Source organism: Phascolarctos cinereus, unplaced genomic scaffold (genome assembly GCF_003287225.1).
Source record: "Phascolarctos cinereus isolate Bilbo 61053 unplaced genomic scaffold, phaCin_HiC Scaffold_726;HRSCAF=1367, whole genome shotgun sequence".
NCBI classification, from domain to species: Eukaryota; Metazoa; Chordata; class Mammalia; order Diprotodontia; family Phascolarctidae; genus Phascolarctos; species Phascolarctos cinereus.
Genome location: NW_027556098.1, coordinates 2,671,739 through 2,694,122, shown reverse-complemented (window position 1 = coordinate 2,694,122; position 22,384 = coordinate 2,671,739). Strand labels below are relative to the sequence as shown.

The 22,384-nt window shown below is 38.1% G+C and overlaps 1 protein-coding gene across 8 annotated transcripts in view; it reads left to right on the top strand.

The window, feature by feature from the left end:
• REPS2 (RALBP1 associated Eps domain containing 2) overlaps positions 1–22,384 on the top strand; it is a 352,146-nt gene that overhangs the window by 283,937 nt on the left and 45,825 nt on the right. For all 8 annotated transcript variants that reach the window (XM_078146089.1, XM_078146083.1, XM_078146082.1 and 5 more), the window contains 2 exons: positions 9,595–9,656; positions 11,655–11,747. In XM_078146089.1, the coding sequence (XP_078002215.1) occupies positions 9,595–9,656; positions 11,655–11,747 (155 nt within the window). The remainder of the gene's footprint in view (positions 1–9,594; positions 9,657–11,654; positions 11,748–22,384) is intronic.

Below are 22,384 nucleotides of genomic sequence, written 5' to 3'. Positions count from 1 at the left end.
AAATAAAAATCCTCATTGGGAATATATACTCTTGGCTTTAGGCCATAGAGTCATTGACTCATAAAATATTTGAGCAGGAAATCCCTTGAGAGATCATCTAGCTTAATCCTTCACTTTTAAGATGAAACAGCTAAATCCCAGAGATGTTAAGTGACTTGCATCACGTCACCTAGGTCCAAGCAGAGCCAGGACCGAGCCCCAGATCCCCTGACTACTACCTTGGTACCTGACACATAGCAGGTGCTAAAATAAAAAACGGATTCATTGACTTTTCCCATTACAATGTATCTTATATTTAGTGGTGTGCTGATAAATTTTTAACAGCTGGCTTTCTGGGGGGAAAAGGTACACCAGACTCATTTTAAAGTTTAATCTGTATTAACATTTTCTCCATCTCATTAAGTCTAGGCAATCAACAAAACAATAAGTCAAGTCCTGATTTGTAGTAGTTGCTGATTTCTGAATTATAAATGCTCATGCCTAAAATTTTACAATCATTTTGAGCCTTTTCAAGCTGACTGCAGTACCTCACTGCTTACATTAAATAATCATATTTTAAAATATTGTCCAAGGAAAGGCCACCTTTTCCCTTCCCCACAATGATAAGAAATGTTAAAGTATATAAGTATATAAAAGTATATAAAACAGATAAAAATTTGACACAACATTAATATTTCTGAGTGGGCATTCATGAAATGGCCTGCTGATCTATAGAATTTATATAAATCGACTGTAGTTTTCCTCTGACTATTTTAGCATAAAGCATTTTTTAGTGTTCCTTTCAGCTTCATCTATGGGGACTTTATCTTATGGAATATTCTGCTCACTATCCCTTCCCTCCAAAAACTGCCAAGATGATTCCACCCAAGTTTTAGCTCCTTTGTCCTTAAAGCTCTTCCTTTTTTCTTTCCACGTGGCTGATGAGAAGCAAGAAAAGATTTACAGATCTATTAGTATAACACTACATTAACTAGTGTGACCTCCAATTAGAGAAGAATCATTTTTCCCCTTCCTTTTCCCTTCCTTTTTTAGCTCTTTACCCTTTTTGTAGCTAGTTTTAGTAATAAGTGTGTGTGGGCTCATGCTTGTGTGTGTGCATGTGCGCATGCACACACAAACACACACACACAATCATATACAAAATTTATTTGATGACAGAACTTGGAGTTAAAAGATCAAGTTTACCAGAACATGAGTTTTAGAAACAGAACCTAAGACCTAGATGTAAAGGAACCTCACCATGATGCTTATTAGGGTAATTGGAGGTTTGAAAAATAGAATTGTATTGGCCACAATCGAGAGATGCCCAAATCTATAGACTGTCTTTTATTTTAAAGTTCTTATTGTTTAAAGATCACTGAGGCAGTCACAGTTTGGGACACCTGAGTTGGTATTTTGGATGAACCTTAAACTGAATCAGATGTCCAACATCCTCTAAATTAGGAATGAACTGAGAGGTCAGGTCAGGTCCAATTTTTCAGCGCCCCTCCAAATGAGTGTGAATCTTTCCTTTTCCTCCAGACCCATCTTGGCCATCATTTAGGATTAGGGCACAAGGCAACATCTATTCAAATACATATTCTAAAATGGGACAACTACAAGGAAGCAAGACCTTGTGAGATTTGAACTGCTATTCGAAGCTTTTCTTTTATCCTACAACTTTGACCAAGTTCCTTAAGGACCAGAGTTTTGTTTTATACTTCTTTTCATCCCTTACAGCACTCAGTGTCATACCTTAGACAGAGTAAAGAATAAATATTGATTGTTTGACTGAAAGCTTTGAACAGCTTCTGGTGACCTATGGAAGAAAGTCTGTATTCCTGTATGCCGATGATGCTTATGAACGCCTATACTTGCTCAGACGGCTTTATCAGCATATACAGTGAATCCTTCACTGAAATCTCATTGAATTCTTTACTCATCAGTCCATTAACAAACATTTATGAAATACCTAGTATATGCCAGGCAGCATGCTAGGTGATAGGATTACACAGATATAAAAGAAACAGTTTTTGCTCCAAGGAGCTAACATTCTATTGGGGAAGCAACATATATGTATATAAGACTATACAAAATAACTATATACATGTACTGTAGTTTCTTTTGGGGGAGGACAGAGAGAGGGTTGTACTCGCAGTTGAATGGATTAGTTTCTTATGTAGGAGGCAGCATTTGCGCTGAGCTTTGGAGGAAACTAGAGATTCTAGGAAGTAGAGGTGAATAGGATGAACATTTCTAGTATGGGAAGACATATAGACATCCTCACTATATTCCCACCTGCCCGTACAGCTTTAACAGCCTAAACTTTGAATCGTTCAATAAAGCCTAATTGTGCTAGGTATCAAGATTACAGATGTAATCATTTAATGTCATATACAAGAAGACCAGTTTGGCTAAATTACAAGGAGCATAGAGGGGGAGTAATGAATAATGAGATTAGAAAGGTGGGTTTGGGGCCAGGTTATGAAGGGCTTTAAATACTGAAAAGAAGAATTTGGACTTTATTTGATCCTGGTCTAACTGGTCTATTCACAGTCCCCTAAATATACCTTTCACTTTCCAGCTTTGTCTCACACTCTTCCCCTTGCTTGAAAAACCTGTACTCCTTTCCGCCAGCATAAATCTTATTTAGTCTTCAAAGTGAAGCTTAAATCCTACTTCTTTCACCTCTTCCAGGCCTTTCTTGACTACCCCAAACCAAGATGATCTATAGCACTAATTTATTACCCGTATCCCTTATTTGACACTTCTTCATCTTGCACAATGCCTGGCACTTAGTAGGTATTTAATAAGTGTTTATTGAATGCAGTTGAACCATATCCTGCCCGTATTTTATACTGACTACCTTTTGCTATTAACTTACCTTTCCGTATATGGTAATCCTGAATTATAAACCCCTGGAAGATAGGAATCAAGTATAACATATTCTTGGTTTAAGAAGTGAACATACACTGAGGGGCTGGGAGAGGGGAGGGAAATAAGCATTTAAATAGTGCCTACTATGTTCCAGACACTGTGCTAAGTGCTTTAGAAATATTATCTCATCTGATCCTCACAGTAACCCTGCGAGGCAGTTGCAGTTATTTTCCTTATTTCACAGTTGAGGAAACTGAGGCAAACAGAGGTTAAGTGATGTGCCCAGGGTCATACAGCTTGTGTCTGAGGACAGATCTGAACTCAGGTCTTCCTGACTCCAGGACCAGTGTTTTAGCCACTGTACCACTCAGCTGCCTCCAAGGACATTGTGTCTACTCCATTGCTTTGCAAATAGTAGATAGTCAGCTAACTAGCATTTATTAAGCCCCATATGATGTGCCAAACACTGTTGTAAGCCCTAGAAATACATAGAAAGGTACTTAATAATGACTTGTTGGTTGAAAATAAATCAAGATCTCAGTATTGAAGGGGACTCAGAAAGTACCACTCCATACCTGAACGAGAATTTTCTTGATAGCATCCCCAGTAAAAGACTGTCCATTCTTGGCTGGAAAGTACTTAATGATGAGAAGTCAACTCTTTGCCAAGGCAGCTCATTCTGCTTTTATTGATGATTAAGAAGTTTTTCCTTACATCAAGCCCAAATCTGCCCCTCTATGACTTCCACCCATTGTTTCTAACTCTACCTTTTGGGGCCAATCAGAACACGTTTATTTCTTCTTCCACTTAATAGCCCTCCAGATCCTTAAAGATGGCCCCTTTTGCAGGCTAAACAGTTGGTTTAATCAATATTTTTATGGCACCATCTTGAGGTCCTTCAGCATCCTGGTTGCCTTGCACCAGGCTTTTTGTAGTTTGTCATTATTTTTCTAAATATGTAGTGCCCAAATAAGACCACAGTGCTCTAAACTCGGGCAGAATACAGTGGACCTCGTCAGCAGTAATCAGCAAACACTTGTTAAATGCTCATTTTGTGTCAGGCACAATACTAGGTTTTGTAAAATAAAGGCACAAAGCAATTCCTTTCCCCAAAGGCTTACATTCTTGGGTTTAATGCTCCTGGCACTATGCTTACAGGACCTTGGTATGCTTTTATATTCTTCCTCCATACCTGCTCTAGCTTTGATCTCCTATATGCAGCTTTTAAAAATCTGAATTAGTGATTTCCCTGAACATCCCCATAGATCTATTTATACAACTTTCCACTTTTTTTTCCTTATCAGAATTGTTTCTCTTTGTGTATTCAGATTTTTATTCTTTAGAGTGAAAGCTCTGACCTGGAATGACTTCCCTTGTAGAATTTTAGTCCATAGGATACCACCTCTTCATTCTCCAAAGCCTTTGAAATATATTCTCTCAAAATATAGAGTGCCTGTTAACCTATGCACAACTTTCCTCACCTTGGCCACAAATTCTAAGTAAGAATGGGATTGCATCAATGCGAAGATTCCCTTCCTTTTTATTTCTTATTGGTGAAAAGCACTTTTAGGAGAGGAGTTTTCTTCATCAAGTCATCCAACTTTGAAAACTGAAATCATCAGTAAGGCAAGCTAAGACACACACACACACACACACACACACACACAGAGAGAGAGAGAGAGAGAGAGAGAGAGAACAGATAGACAGACAGAGAGACAGAGAAGAGAGTGAGAGAATGAGAAAGAGAAGAGACTACATAGGATAATAGGATGATACATCTAGAACCAGAAGTGCCTTAGAGGTATTTGAGTCCAAAGCATCATTTTACAGGTGAAGAAACTAAGGCCCAGAATATGTAAATGATTTGTCCAAGGTAACACAGGTAGTAAGTGTCAGAGTCAGAATTCCAACCAAGGTCATGTTCAAATTTTAGCATGTTTTTGACTGCTTAGTAAATGTTCAAATAATTAAAGATCCCCATGTCATGCCAGACTTAGGACTGATTTCTTTGTTCTGTCCAGGTGGTCTGTAACATACTAAGTCTAGATGTTCTGTAGTATACCAAATGCTCTAAGGACTCAACTGAAATGGTGTGTTTGATATTGTTGAAAAAAAAAACACTAGGAGATGCAATCATTTGATATTCAGCAATAGATAATATGGAATGTCTTCTCAAGCAAAGAATCTGAGATGGCAACAAGTCTAGGATGCAAAGCTGAAACAACAGACTGTTCATTTATCTGTATAGTTCCACTTACACAGTACAGTAGCTATGACCATCAACAATGTTATTTTCAAATATGAAACAGTGTTTTAAAATTAAAAATGTTCAGGACAAATATATTCTTTTGATCCAGATCTTGTTTAGGAATGCATATATTTGAAAAAGTTTTGTCAATATTTTGGGCAACCAGGCCAGAAAAAGAAATTGATCAATTACCTTTGTAATACTTACTGAAACCATGGCAAGGACTTTGTATGATATGAAGAAGTACCACACCAGAGTTGTGGATTGATTCATAGAAGTTTCTACTTTCCAGCAGCTGGATTTCAGTTTAGTATGTAACAGGCTCTTTGAATCCCTTGATATTTGGTCCCACATTAACTTAAACAAGTAAGTTTGGAATTGCTTCTATTCAACCCATTTTTGAGAAGTTTTAAGGAAAGCACAGTAGTCTTCTGGTTGTAGTTTTGTTGATTTTCACATAGAACACAGGCCCAAATGCTAGTGAATGATAGAACAAAATTGTTTGAATGCAATTCACTATACTAATTTCTCTAGAGATCAATAAGTAAATAAAACAAATAAACTTCCAACTACATTGAGAGGGATGAACATCTAAAATTTATGTTGCATTTTGGAGAGGTGCAGAATAGATGGGATTAGCCTATTCAAGTTATAGGCAATTCAAGTACAAAGTCTGACCTTTCTGTTTTAGTCAGTGAGTAAGCATTTATTTATTTTTCTTTTTCTTTTTTAGGCAATTGGGGTTAAGTGACTTGCCCAGGGTCACATAGCTTGTAAGTGTCAAGTGTTTGGTCTGAGGCTGGATTTGAACTCAGGTCCTCCTGACTTCAGGGCCAGTGCTCTATCCTCTGTGCCACCTAGCTGCCCCCAGTAAGCATTTATTAAAGGGGTAGCTAGGTAGTGCAGTGGATAGAGTGCTGGCCTTGGAATCAGGAAGACTCATCTTCCCAAGTTCAACTTCAGTGTTAGACACTAGTTGTTCTATCTGTGTGGCCCTGGGCAAATCACTTAACCTTGTTTGCCTCAGTTCCTCATTTGTAAAATGAGCTGGAGAAGGAAATGGCAAATCAGTCTAATATTTTGCCAAGGAAACATCAAATTGGGGTCACGAAGAATCGGACACAACTGAATAACGAGGACAAAAGCATTCATTAAGCACCTAAAATGTGCCAGGCACTGAGCTAAATGCTAGGGATTAAAAAAAAAAAGGCAAAAGATAGTCTCTACTTTTAAGAAGCTCACACAGTCTAATGAGGGAGACAACATGTAAATAGCTATGTTCAAACAAACCATATACAGGATACATTGGAAATAATTAACAGAGAAAAGGCATTAACATTAAGGGGGATCAGGAAAGCCTTCTTATACACAGTGAGATTTTAACTGAGATTTGAAGAAAGCGAGGAGGTAGAGATTAGGAAGGAAGAGTATTCCATTTATGAAAGACACCTAGTCAAAATGCCCAGAATTTGGAGATGTTGTAAGGAGGCAAGTCACTGCATCACCACGTATGTGAGGAATGAAGAAAGTGTAAGAAGGCTGGAAAAGTAGGAGGGGGCCAGGTTGTAAAAAGTTTGATCCTGGAGGGGTTATGGACCCACTGGAGTTTATTGAATAGGGAGGTGACCTGGTCAGAACTATGCTTTAGGAAGAACACTTTGACAGCCAAATGGAGAATGGACTGGACTGGAGCAGATTCAAGGTAGGGAAACTAATCCACAGGCAACTGGAATGGTTCAGATGATGAGGGCTTGTACCTGAGAGGTGGTGGCCATGTCACAGAAGGGAGCACAATGAAAAATGATATTCTATTTCTGTTGGCGATCTAAAAAGAAATGTTATTTTTTTTCATTTTGTCCATTACATCTTCAGAGCAGTGTTTAGTTATATTTAGGTGTACTAAATATTTTAACTATCTTAAAAATTGTTGCTCTGGTTTTGTTGTTGTTTTGTGCTTTAGCTCTTGATGGGTGTTGTGTTTTTTGGTTTAGGGAATAGATTTTAAACAATGAAGATACATGGTCTTTGTTGACACTGGATATATTTACCACTGAAATGATTGTAGTGTTACATTTTTTAAAAGATTGATGAGTTGTAGAGAAAATGAAAATATGTGATGTTTTCACTTGTTTAGCTTTTTTTTAAAATAAAATTTTGCTTTGGTATATAAATTACTCAAGTATAATTGTTTGGACTTTTCCAAAGGAACAAGCATTGGTTTGGGACATGTCCAACAGAGGTGATTTAAGGACCCGGGCTTCAGAAGTCTGTATTTGTTAGGAGGCCCTTCGAGCTTAACTCCAAGTGACTTCCATCAACTCTACCTGATACGTACTTTTAAACTTAGGATTCTTCATTACAGATGCCTGTACAGAGCCTCAATACCCCTGCAGCTTGACCTTGTGAAGTGTTTCGTGAATTTAATGAGAGACAGATTGAGAGAAATAATGGATGGGTCACATGTTTGTTATCATCTCAGGTCACTAGCTTGAAATGAAAGACTTCATTACATTACTCTGAGTTACATTAAAAAAGCACCTCTCCCCCTCTTCACTCCCCCCCCCATTCCCTTGAGCTGTTCTGACTCAGTTTAGGGAAATATCTGCAAAACTTAGGGAAAATGGCATTAGTTTCTATCAGGATACTGGTGATTGTACATGTTACCAAATATGCTATATATGTTGTGAATCTCCTACACCTGAATAGAAAACTTTATTTTCCTCTGTTTTGCAAGTAAGATGATTTACCCTGCCCATATGAAAATAGACTTTATGTAACATTAAAATTGATTTTTACATTATTACACTGAGTTTTCGTGTATCAGATTTATCTAGTACGTATATCATTTCTCAATTATTTAGTGACAGGGAAGGTATTATTCTTGATTTAGCTGAAGTTTATCTAAGTATGTCATATAACTTTTAAAAATTGCCATGTTAATGACTCAATTTTTTTTTTCTAAAAGTAGCTTTCATTTGGAATCAGATTCTATCACATACACAAGTGTGCATGCGTGCATGTGTGTGTGTGTTCAATACAAAACCATTTCCACGACTTATCCATGTTGATAGGGATCAGGGCTAACAAAATTAAAATCTATAAGTAACCCACCAAATATAATGATGATGATAGCTAACGTTTATATGCCACTTTAAGCAAAATGCTTTACATGTATATTTCATTTGATTCTTACAACAACCCTTTGACTCAAATACTATTATCTTCATTTTACAGATGAAGAAACCAAAACAGAGTAACTTGTCCAGGGTCACACAAGTTAAGAGTCAGAGGCAGGAGGGGCAGCTAGGTGGCGCAGAGGATAGAGCACCAGCCCTGGAGTCAGGAGGACCTGAGTTCAAATGCGGCCTCAGACACTTGACACTTACTAGCTGTGTGACCCTGGGCAAATCACTTAACCCCATTGCCTAGCCCCCCCCCAGAAAAAAGATGCAGAAAAAAAATGTATTCTTTGGGGCAGCTAGGTGGCACAGTAGAGAGAGCACAGGCCCTGGAGTGAGGAGGACTTGAGTTCAAATCTGGCTTCAGACACTTGACACCTCACTGTGTGACCCTAGGCAACTCACTTAACACCAGTTGCCTCACCAAAAAAAAAAAAAGAATCAGAGGCAGGATTCAAACTCAGATCCTTCTGACCCTAAGTCCAGTTCTCAATCTACTATATCAAGCTTCCTCATAAAATATCATTTTAGTAATTAGTCTCAACTCTCCATTCCCCACCTTCAAATCTGTTCACCAGAACTCTTTATATTAAAGATTATATTATAGAATGGCAGCTAGGTGGCACAGTGGCTAGAGTGCCGTGCCTGAAGTTAGGAAGACTTATCTTCCTGAGTTAAAATCTGGCCTAAAATGCTGCCTAGCTATGTGACCCTGGGCAAGTCACTTAACCCTGTTTGCTTTAGTTGCTCACCTATAAAATGACACAGAGAAGGAAATGATAAACCACTCCGGTATCTTTTCCAAGAAAACCCCAAATGGGGCCACAAAAAGTCAGACTGGACTGAAATTACTGAAGAAGATATTCAGGAATAAAAAAAACTGATTTGTTTGAGCCCCACTCCTTTTGTTTTTCCTGGCCTATTCCCTATGCTTATTTACATTTCAATGGCCAAAAAACAAGAGAAAGACAGAAAAGCCAAGGAGCTGTGTTATCCTAAAATAAATGACCTGAATATTAGCTGACTTCCTGAAATGTTTTCTGCCAGTCTCATGGCCTATGTGGTGCCATTCCAGTCCTGCTTACTCTAAGCCTTTAAAAATAATTGCTTCAATAAATATTTGGATTTTGATGTCTGAGTAAAGTGGGGGGAAATGGTTAGAAATAAGTATACTAGTGTTTGATTTTTTTAAAGAACAGAGTAGATGAACATTTATATTACACATTTAAAACATTTCAAGTATTTCTTGTTATAGACAAGAGTTCTTTACCCTTTAGAAGAAATTATAATAATATGGTTTGTTTTTTTCAGCTGCTAAACCAGGGCTGTTACCTCCACCACCGGCTCTTCCCCCCAGACCTTTTGTGTCACAGGTAGGAACCAAATTTGATCCCAGTAATTTTGACATGAATGTTTTATGTTGCTGACAGCCCTATGCACACAGTTGTTTGATTCACACAAATGAATTAGGCAGATTTTCATGTGGATGACAAGTCATATAGTCTGCAAAAAATCAGACTTTCATTATCCTTAAAAGGTGAGTTACTCAGCAGACCACCAAATGAGTGACTTTGTCCTTTGCACAGATCTCTGGCTATACATGTGTGCTTTCCAGCAGATTTGCTGCTCTTATAGCCCAAAGGGATGGGGCGGGAGAAGGGCGGGGAGGGGGGATGCACCTAAAAGGACTGGGCTGCTCCATCAGAGCATACATAAGCATTGAAGAAGATACTCAATCTGACCTGAAATCTTTCCACTTATGGCTGAGTGGCAGGGATGAAGCAGAAATCGAGTGGTCATCAGCGTGACATTGGCTTCCTATTGTATAGCCCCAGTACAGCCTTAAAATTCTGTAGTGTCCTAAGAACAGAATGGCAAGGCGGCAGAGAAAGAGTCTACCTCATTGACATGCATTTCTATGCTGCTTCATCAGGTCACCACTCCCCTGCTGATTAGAAGTAAGAGTGCAATAAATTTAGAGAGTGTGTTATGGGGCCTCCCTTTTATCAAGTCTACTGATGAGAGATGTTAACAAGGCAGTTTCTGTAATTGTTTTATTCCACATTAATTTATAGGAATGAGTTATCTTAGTCCCCTCTGCAAGAATGCCTTTCCTTATGTCTTATTCTCACTTCTGCCACTGAAATATACCAATTTTTACCTCTCAATGAGTGTTTTGTGGCAATTGTTAGGGAATCTTTCACCAGGAAGGGTCTATATTTCCGGTCTTGTGACATTCCATGGCTCTAAGGTGTTAATTTACATGGGACAAATAGTTGACTTCAAATTAAGCTGAACAATTTTGTGACCAACTAAGTTACCTAATCCTAACCCATCTACTCCCTTAAAAAGTTGAAGTATTTGTTTCAAATTGAAGGATAATAAGACACCTGGAAAGACTAGTTGAAGGTCTGTCTTCCTGACTCAAGAACAGGTCAGAAATCCTTTTAATTACTGTCTCAACATATCCACCTTTCACTACTCTTCAAGATTCAGCCAAATTGAGTGTCTACTATGTATCTAAATGCTATACTTATCTTCTGGGCCAGTGGTGTCAGACTCAAATAGAAATGAAATCCCATGGGCTTCATCTTGACTTGGAAAATCAGGAATTAACAGTATCTGTGTTTTATTTTATTTTTGTTTATTTCATTAAATGTTTGCCAATTACATTTTAAGCTTGGTGTGAGCAGCCCTCAAGTTTGACACCTCACATTGGAACTGCCCCAGAACCATCTTTTTACTTCTAGATTTAAAGGCGTTACCAACATCAGGCAAGGATCTAGATTACTAAGTGGAAGTTGAGGAGGGGCGACATGGTATACTGGATAGAGCATAGCAGTTGTACCCAGAAAGATCAGAGTTCAAATCTGAACTTAGACATTTACTAGCTGTTAGACCCTGGGAGAAGTCACTTAACCTCTCTTGACCTCAGTTTCTTCCTCTGTAAAATGAGGGGTATTGGACTTAATCGTCTCTCAAGACCCTTCCAGCTCTAAATCTTTCATCCTAAGATCCTAATTCCAGTAAGAAATTGGGATTTTGTTAGTCTAAACCAGATGAGATCCCAGAGTTCAGAGTTATTCTCACATGCCATTTTTTCAGTGACTGCTCTCCAGAATTCAAACCTGATAACTAGTAGCTAATGTTCTCTATCAACATAATGGCGCACAGAGAAAACTGGTCTCTAAAGAAGCATTCATGATGATCCTCGGTTTTCTATATTCTGTCTCCTGCTCTGAATTCTGCTGTTGCTATCTGAAGTCTTTCATCACTTGGCTTGAGCCTTCCACCATTGAGGTAGAATTTGTTACCCTTATTTGTGTAGCCAGAAAGAAAGATTTTCATAAGTTTTCTTGTTTGTCTATCAGGTTCTACACCATAACACAAGCAATGACTCTGTCAGCCAGCCCAAACCTCCAGGCCAGCTGCCAAGCTATGGTGATTTCAGACTTCCAGAGCAGGTAGGTAACAAAGACAAACATAGATAGGCCATTATTGAACCTCTTTCTGTGCCTTTTCTTTTAAAACAAATTGTTTTCAATGAACAATGTTTCCTCCTTCCCGCCCCCGTGAAAAGATATTCAGAAAAGAAAAAAATTCTTGTAACAAATATGCAAGACGTGTAAAACATATGTAAAACAAATTCCCATGTTGTTTATGACTCTGTGTGTGTTGTATGTGTGTCTGTCTGATTCTGTACTGTGAAAGTCCATCATATCTTTTTTAGAAGGTGGATGGGTTTGAACTTTGGAATCGATTGCATGACATAGGAGATGTTGATGAAGGACCAGTGTGCCTGCATCGAAGAAGGCTCTATGCTCTATAAGCAAAGCAGTAGCTCAAAAGAAACAGGAGATGCACAAATTTAGAGACGTCACCCCAAATGTTCACATGGACTATTTGTGCCTGACCTATGGTAGAGCTCACATTGGTCTGATCGGCCACAGTCTGACACAGCGTACCTTGACTCCCTCATAATGATGTCATTTTGGTCCTCTTTGAGAATAAAGGACAACAACCTAACCTAACCTAACTTTTAGAAGATGGGTAACCTGTTTCATCATCAGTCCTTTCCAATCATGGTTGGTCATTGCATTAATCAGAGTTTTTATGATTGTCTCAAAGTTGTTTGTCTTTACAGTGGTATTATTGTTGTATACATTGTTTTCCCGATTCTGCCCACTTCACTCTGAATCTGTATCAGTTCATGCAAATCTTCCCAGGTTTCTCTAAACCCTTTCACCATTTCTTATGGCACAATAGTGTTCTGTCATATTCATTAACTGTAACTTGTTTAGCTGTTCCTCAACTGATGAGTATCTCAACTTCTAGTTCTTTGCCACTACAAAAAGAGGTTCTATAAATATTTTTTGTACATAAAGATCCTTTTCCTCTGGTATCTTTTGGGTATACAGGACCAGTGGTGGTATGCCTGAGTCAAAAGGTTCTCTAGCACTTTATTGCCCCACAATCTCCTTGAGGAGGGAATTACTATGTAATGTATCATGTAATCTAGTACTATGTACTATGTACCATGTAAACCTAGTACTATGAAATCTAATTTTTGTGTTATAGTCAGTCATGTGCTGAAAATGATGATAAAATTGCCTTTTGGAAGAAATCCTCAAATATCTATGTATGATCCTTCTTGAGGACTCTTATAGAGGCTGGTGCGTTCTACCTCATTCTTAAAGATACTGAGAACAATAATGCATAGCCTCCCTTAGTGCAGCCCTTAGGCTGTCTTATACAAATGTAGGCTAATAAAGCATTATATAAATATAATCTATTATTTTCATCACCTAATTTCATTAGTACTGGAGTCAGTTAAATTTTGTTATCTTTTCTAAATTGTTGTTCCGATAGTCGGTCAACAAGCACTCATATGCCAGAACTGTGCTGAGCACTGGGGATACAAAGAAAGGAAAAAGCATAAAAGTCCCTGCTTTCAAGGAGCTTACATTCTAATGGAGGAGACAACATGCAAAGAACTGTGTGCGTACCAGGTAGATACGGTGTAAATAGAAGTTCATCTCAGAGGGAAGAGACTAGCAAAGCTATTAAAACCTAGATATTTCTCTGGGAACAGTTAAAAATAAGAAAGAAAGTTGAGCTACTTTTTAGCTATCTTTGAAGTTTCCACTGGAACTTGCTTCTTGGAGGCTGGTTACCCAGTCAGTGGATCATCAAAGCCCTCTCCTTTTCCTTCTTCCGGCGTGCCACTTTAAGACCATTCACTGTTTAACAGTCCCGTCTCATTATAAAGAAATCCAGGGGATTATACAGATTCTTCTGTTGCTCTGGAATTTTTATACATGAAGTGCTCCTTGACATGAATGGCCAGTCAATCAAGTCTTAGACATCTTTCTTTCTTTCTTTCTTTTTTTTTTTTTGAAGAAAAAGTGATGTGGAGCTATTTATTGTAGAGTAATATGAGCTGTCGTGCCTACATTAGAAAGTAGACCTTGTTAGGAAAAAAAAACCAGGTGAAGTTAAAGCCATCAGGTTTTTTTTTTCCCTTCTTCTTTAGCAGCTCACAGAAAAGGTTTTGGGGTGGAGAAAGAAGCAGACACAAATGGTGAAAAATGTCAGTTTTCAGGTCAGCTATGGATTTCATTTCTTGGTTCCCAGTTGCTAGTATTATGCAGCATGAGCACAACTTAGATGTTCTAAGTGAAGAGAATATGTCACTTACAAGATGTAGTCCTTTAAGATTTTGGCCAAGCAGCAAAATGAATCAGAGATTTGTGCATGCATGATACAGAAATGCATTTGCGTATTTTCATGTGTATCTATTCATATTTATATACCCATATAGGATATGATCAAATGAGATAACACATATGCAACTCTATATACAACTCTCTGCAAATTTTGAAGGGCTGTATAAGATGCTAGCTGTTATTATCATGTGTATGTATACTTGCATGTTCTACAAATATCCGGATACTTTTACCCATTATCCCCTACACAAAGTGAAAATGAACTATTAAGTGAGATAAGATGTATAGGTTTTCAGTATAAAATAGAATTTAACTGAACCCTAAATATACAAGCACAGCTGTAGTCAACATCTGGAGTACGTTACCAAAGTGGGAGCCCTTGGTTTAAAAAGCATGAATAAATTCAGTAGAGGTAGATCTGCTTTCAAACTGGAAGGAGAGTAACAAAAAACCCAAGTGAAAAAAAAAAGTAGACACTATGTGCTTAGCATTACTCTACTAGAAAACTTTCTGCACTCTTTCTTACAGGGCTCTCTAATAATCATAACAGCTAGAATTTACATAGCACTTTAAGGTTTGCAAAGTGATTTACTCATTTGATCTCATTTGATCCTCACAACAACCCTGAGAGTTAGGTGCTTTTATTCCCATTTTACAGTTGAGGAAATTGAGGCAGATAGAGGTTGACTTGTCCAAGGTCATACAGTTAAATGTCTAAGGCAGATTTGAACTTGAGTCTTCCTAACTCCAAGTCTTTCATTCTGTGTATTGCATCTAGAAAGCAAATTGAAGAGTTACAGTCTTTGAGGCAGGTGGTTAGAACAGTTGCCAAATGATATACATGTGTGGATTTCACAAGAATAGGAATCATACAGCAATGGGAGACAAATAGTTTGCAAGTACTTAGAAAGGGAAATGATCATTGCTAGGAGCCAGTATGAGTTCTTCAAGAATAAGTCTTGACAGGACGGTGACTTGTACTTGTAATTCCTGCTACTGGGGAGATTGAGGCTGATGGATTGCTTGAGGTTAGAATTTCTGAGCTGCAGTGTGCTAAGCCAATTCAGTGTCTCTCTCAGTATAATACCTCTGAGAGCAGAGGTTTCTCAGGCTCCTTCAGGATGAGTGAACTGGCTTGTATTAGGAGCAGAGCAGGTCAAAGCTGTTTTGCAGATCAGCAGGTGTATCAGACCCATGAAAGGCTACTGTACTTCTGGCCTACACAAGATGACAAGACACAGTCTCAAAAGAAAAAAAAAAGGAGGAGAAACTAAGATGGTAGAATGAAGTTCACAATTTTGCTGAGCTCTACCAACTCACCCCTCTAAACAAAACTTTAAACAGTGCCTCATACTGAATTCTAAGTGAGATAACCAACAAAAAGTCACAGTGAGACATTTTTCTAACCCAAAGTGGCTTAGAAGGACAGAAAGAGGTTTGTAGATCCTGGGGTGGGAGCTGGTTTGGAGCAAGGCCTGGCAGAAGTGCCATAGGCTATAGGCATCAATAGTAGTGGTGGCACAGTGGCAACAGCCAGTGACCAGGGTTGGTAAGGAGACTGGGCACCTGGTCAGAAAGAGATTCCAGGTAGACCCTTCAGTTAGCACTGGGTGCAGAATCAAGTGCCATTTGGCAAGGCCATTGCCTAGTATCAGGGTGAAGGAGAACAGTTATGGTTGAGGTATCAAGGGAGCAGTGGGTCCAACCTGGGTAGGAATCAGCGTGCAGACCAGGAAGGCAGTGAACAGAATGCACCTAGGATCATACCACTCTGGAAACTGAAAACTTAAAGCCCCCAAGCCTAGCTGAAAAAGCAGAAGTACATAAAAGCCTGAAACTCAGAACAATCATCTCCCCCCCCCCAGAGGTAAGCAGAGTCCAAGTGAAGAAATAGATTAGGAAAATTAGCAAACAATTAAAAAAAAACCCTAAGCATAAACACTTCTGTAGTGACTGAGAAGCTCAATACACAAACTCACAATAAGATAGCAGTGTGAAAACAGCTACAAACAAAGCCGTAAAGAGAAATGCAATTTGGACACACACCCAACAAGAATTTCTAGAAGGGCTAAAGGAAGAGATTTTTTTTAAAAAAAGAGCAAAAAAAATTAAAAATAAAATAAAAGTGGTAGAGGAAAAATTGGAAAAAGGAGAGCAATGCAAAAAAAATTATAAAAGAATTAACAGCTTAGTAAAAGAAACACAAAAATATTAATGAAAATATAACTCCTGCAAAATCAGAATTGGCCAATTCCGGTAAGAGGCACAAAACCTCACTGAAGAAAATCACTTCTTAAAAAAGTAAGATCGGTCAGGTGGAAGCTAATGACTTCATGAGACATCAAGAAACAATAAAACAAAGTAAAAAGATTGAAAAAATAGAAGAAAATGTGAAACATCTCATCTGAAAAACAACTGACCTAGAAAATACATCAAGGAATTATTAAGAATTATTGGAGTATCTCAGGAGAAAAAAAGAAAACGAATCTTGTCATGCTGACTTTATTTGCCTTTTTTTTTAAAGCTATATTAACCAGGTAGATTAGGGAAATGCTGTGGAGATAGTGTATCTTTGCTGAATTTCAGGAAGGCATCTGACAGTCTTTTTGTTTGTTTGTTTTTTGTTTTTGGCAAGGCAATTGGGGTTAAGTGACTTGCCCAGGGTCACACAGCTAATAAGTGTCAAGTGTCTGGTCTGAGACTAGATTTGAACTCAGGTCCTTCTGACTCCAGGGCCAGTGCTCTATCCATTGCACCACCTACCTGCCCCTTGACAGTCTTTTAAGATATCCTTTTGGATAAGACCTAAAAACGTGGACTGGATGGTAGGTAAATTTTTAACTGGTTGAATAACTAGATAACACCCTCTCATCACCACCCCTCCCCCCCAAAAAAGCAAATTAATGGATTGAAATTAACTTGGAAGGCACTCTTTTTTTTTTTTGGCTAGGCAGTGGGATTAAGTGACTTGTCCAGGGTCACACAACTAGTAAGTGTTATGTGTCTGAGGCCAAATTTGAACTCAGGTCTTCCTGAATCCAGGGCCAGTGCTCTATCCACTGCGCCACCTAGCTGCCCCTTGGAAGGCACTCTCTTGAGTTTAGTGACTTGGATGAAGACAGGTTATATTTGAAAATGATACATGGCTGAGAAGGATTGCTAATCCATTAAATGATGAAGTCAGAATCCAGAGTTTTGAAAGGCTGGGAAATGGGAGAAATTTAACAAGTTAAAATTGAATAAGTGTAAATTTTGCTTAGGTTAAAGATATCTGTAACTCAGTTAAGCGGGTTAAAGAGATACAGACAGACAGAAATTCATGTAAAAAAGATCTGAAAGACTTTTCATTAACTGCAACTCCATATGAGTCAGCAGGGTGATGTGATAACCTGCATTAGCAGAAGTTTGGGTCCAAGAAAGGTACCTGTATACCTCAGGCAAGGTTTGGAAATATTTTACAGTAATGGTTGCCAAACATTTTCAGCTTTTTCTGTGCTATCACAAAATACTCTTGGGCCACAGAAGGTAGAATTATCTGACATTAAAAATATTACATTTGTAAACATTGAAAAGTATATCATGGTTCATACTAGTCAGTTGCCAGAGAAATATCATCATTATCTTCGTCATCACTAGCATTTACATAGTGCTTTAAAGTTGTCAAAACACTTTACATATGATATCTAATTTGATCCTCACAATAATCCCTGTGAGGTAGGTGCTATTATTATTCTCATTTTTGCAGATGAAGAAACTGAAGCTGAGAAAGGTGAAGAGAAACTCATCCAAGGTCACACAGCTAGTGACTAGCTGAGGCGGGATTTGAAGTTGCGTCTTGTTGACTCCTAGTCCAGTCCTCAAGCCACTATTTCACCTACCTGCCCTAGTCCCGGCCCAGAAAAGGGAGTGAGGTACTCTTTGCTGGTCAGACCACAGGTAGAGTGCTGAGTCCATTTTGAGGTGCTACATATTAGAGGAGCATTGATAAACTGAAGGTAGAACTTCGTAAAAAGCAAAGTTGTCATGGAGGAGAATGTATTTGAGTTTGGCTTTAAAGAATAGGTAGGGGGCAGCTAGATGGCGCAGTGGATAGAGCTTCAGCCTTGGAGTCAGGAGGACCTGAGTTCAAATCCAGCCTCAAACACTTGACACTTACTAGCTGTGTGACCCTGGGCAAGTCACTTAACCCCTGATTGTCTCACCAAAAAGCAAAAAACAAAACAAAACAAGAATAGGTAGGAATTTGATAAGCAAAGAAAAGGAGAAAGGACATACTGCTGGTATTAAGAATAATACAGAAGAAGGAAAGAAAGTCATGTGTGAGTAGCGGAACATGATCCGTTATGGCTAGAAATTCAAGTGCTTGGAGTATAGTCATCTATGTGAAAATGCTGGAGTACTATTTTTTAAAAAGAGACTTAAGGAATTAATGAAAAGAAATGCAAAGGAAAGTAGCTTAGCCATACTGGCTCTTAAATTGTATTATAAAAGCAGCAATCATCAAAACTTATTGGTACTGGCTAAGAAATAGAGTCATGGACCAGTGGATTAGGTTAGGTACATAAAATGCAGTAGTCAATGACTATAGTAATCTATTGTAAACCCAAAGACTCCAGCTTCTGGGATAAGAACTCACTGTTTGATAAAAACTGCTGGGAAAACTGGAAAAGAGTATGGCAGAAACTAGGCATAGACCAACATCTTTTTTTAAAAATTTTTTTTAATTTTATTTTGATTCATCAACAATTGCTTCCATATGCTTTTGAGTTTAAAATTTTTCTTCCCCTTCCTCTCCACCACCCTCCCCAAGATGGCACACAATCTGATATAGGCTATACATATACATTTCTATTAAACATATTTTCACGTTAGTGATGTTGTAAGTAAGAATTAGAACCCATAGGAGGAACCACCAGAAAGAGGAAACAAAACTCAACAGAAGAAAAAAAATAGCAAATAGTATGCTTCAATCTGCATTCAAACTCCATCGTTCTTTCTTTGGATGTGGGTAGCATTTTCCATCACGAGGCCTTTGGAGATGTCTTAGATCCTTGTATTGCTGGGAAGGGTTAAGTGTATCAATATTAGTGATCCGCACAATGTAGCTGTTATTGTGGACACATAGACCAACATCTTGCATTGTATACTAAAATAAAGTCAAAATGACTATACAATTTAGATATAAAGGCTGATACTCTAAGCAAACTGGGAGAGCAAGGAATAGTTTACATGTCAGATTTATGGAGAATGGAAAGAATTTATGACCAAACAAGAGATAGAAAACATTATGAAATGCAAAATGGATAATTTTGGTTACATTAAATTGAAAAGTTTTTGCACAAACAAAGCCAATGCAACCAAGATTAGGAGGGAAGCAGAAAACTGGGAAAGAATTTTTACAGCCAATGTCTCTGATAAGGGCCTCATTTCTACAATATATAGAGAACTGAGTCAAATTTATAAGAATGCAAGTCATTCCCCAATTGGTAAATGGTCAAAGGATATGAACAGGCAGTTTTCAGTGGAAGAAATTAAAGCAATCTATAGTCATATGAAAAAATGCTCGTAAGTCACTATTGATTAGAGAAATGCAGATCAAAACAACTCTGAAGTACCACATCACACCTATCAGATTGGCTAACATGACAAAATAGGAAAATGATAAATGCTGGAGAAGGTGTTGGAAAATTTGAACACTAATTCATTGTTGGTAGAGTTGTGAAATGATCCAACCATTTTGGAGAGCAATTTGGTATGCCCAAAGGGCTATAAAAATGTGCATACCCTTTGACTCAGCAATAGCACTTCTAGGGCTGTATCCCAAAGAGATCATACAAATGGGAAAAAGGACCCATATGTACAAAAATTTATAGCAGCTCTTTGTGTGGTGGCAAAGAATTGGAAACTGAGGGTATGCCCATCAGTTGGGGAATGGCTGAACAAATTGTGATATATGAATGTAATGGAATACTATTTTGTTATAAGAAATGATGAGCAGGTGGACTTCAGAAAAATATGGAAAGACTTATATGAACTGATGCTGAGTGAAGTGAGCAGAACCAGAAGAACATTGTACACAGTAACCGCCACATTGTGCAATGACTAACTTTGATACTTAGCTCTTCTTAGCAATGCAAGGATCTAAGACAACTCCAAAACTCTCATGATGGAAAATGCTGTCCACATCCAGAGAAAGAACTATGGAATGTGAATGCAGATGGAAGCATACTATTTTCTAGATTATTTTTTGCTTGTTTCTTCTTTCTCATGGTTTCTTCCATTGGTTCTAATTCTTCTTTACAACATGACTAATGTGAAAATAGATTTAATATGAATGTATATGTTGAGCCTATATCAATTTACATGCCATCTTGTAGTGGAGGGAGGGGAGAGATGGGGAGAAAATTTGAAACTCAAAATCTTATGGAAGTGAATGTTGGAAATTAAAAATAAATTAATTAAATAAAAAATAAAAGAGACCGAATGCCCAGAAAAGGAGTTTAAATTATATTTGGTGTCAATAGGGAGTCACTGAAGATTTTTGAGCAGAAGAGGGACATTCTTCTATGTAAGAAATATTTTTCTGGCAGTGATATAAAGGACAACTTAGAGGTAAGTGAAGGTAGAGGTGCCAACCTATTAGGAAACTATTACAATAGTGTAGGTACTAGTGGTATCAGTGGAAATAGAGAGGAAAGGAAGTGATTATAGACGTAAGATTCATATAATAATAATAATAACAGCAATAATGTTTTAAGGATTACAAAGCACTTTACATTTACTATGTCATTGGACAGAACAGAGTGTTATCATTATTTAGAGGAAAGAAATATTAAATCTGATTAGGGGATGGAGATAAGAGTTCTTGGAGAAGAGAGAGTTAAGATGCATCATGATGGGTAGCATTTTAACAGGTAGAGATGATGGAGGAAGGGCATTTCAGGCATAGGGATGTGCAAACAAAGGTAAAAACATGAAGGGTTCATTCAGGGAATGGAGTGAGTATGTGTAGGAATATAATGACAAATAAGATTAGAAACATAGATTGAGGCTATATAATAGAGGGCATCTAATGCTGTGCTTTCTTCAGTAGCTAGTGGGGAGACATTGAAAGTTTTTCTGTTCTTTGGAAACATTCAAGGTGGTATGGTAGGATGAATTAAAGTGAGGAGACACTGGCGGTCAAGAAACTAATTAAAGGTAATGTGAAATGATGCTAGAAAGGTAAGGCAAAAATCAGATTTGGAGATTCTGGACAGCCAGACAAATGGGCTTCAGCTTTCCTTGGTAGGTAGTAGGTAGCCACTGATAATTTCTGAGCAGAGATATAAGTCATTCAGTCAATCGATAATTATTTAAATGGCCACTATGTGTCAGGCACTGTGCTAATAAATACAAATAAAATAAAAATTTTATTTGGGATTACATTGGGATTGTATAGAGATACAAATAAAAAGAATGAGAAAATTCTACTTTCAAAAAGTTTACCTTCTTTTAGAGGAGACAGCTGTGTTCTATACATTGATCTCTCTCTATAGACGCACAATAAGTACATATAGAATAAATACAAGGTAGTTACACACAAAGTAGTTATGGAGAGGAGGCCCTGTGATTAGGGAGAATCAGGAGAGACTTTGTGTGGAAGATGATGCTTGAACCAAATCTTCAAGGAGGCAGGGGATTCTGTGAGGTAGAGGTGAAGAAGGATGCGTTCTAGACAGGATGGATGGCCACTGCAAAGGCACGGAGATAGAAGAACAGAAAAACAACCAGTACAGCTGGATCATAGAGTTCAGGAAAGGAACTAATGTATAATTAGTCTGGAAAGATAGGTTGGGCCAGTGAAGGATTTTAAAGGCCAAACAACGGAGTATATATTTTATCTGAGTTAATAGGAAGCACCTGGAATTTATTCAGTAGGCCAGGGACGTGGTCAACTTTGCACTTAAAGAAAATCACTTTGGCAGCTGACCAGATACATGTGGAAGGATGATTATTTTGGCAGTGAAGGTGTTAACTAGTGTGGTAGCAGTGGGAATGGAAAGGTATTAACAATGTAAGAGATGTTGCTGAGGTAGAATCAGTCATGCTTACAAAGTGGTTGGATGTGGGGGCAAGGGAGTAGGAGTTAAAGATAGTGCTAAGATTTTGAGACTGACTCGCTGGGAAAATCAGTTGTACTATGGAAGTCAGGGGAATAAAGTAGTGTTGGGGGGAAATGGTGGTTTTGGATGTGTTGATTTTTGTTTCAGGGGTGGGGAATCTGTAGCCTCAAGGCCACATGTGGCCCTCTAGGTCTTCAAGTGTGGCTCTTTGACTGAATCCATACTTCACAGAACGGATCCTTTTAATAAAAGGATTTGTTCTGTAAAACT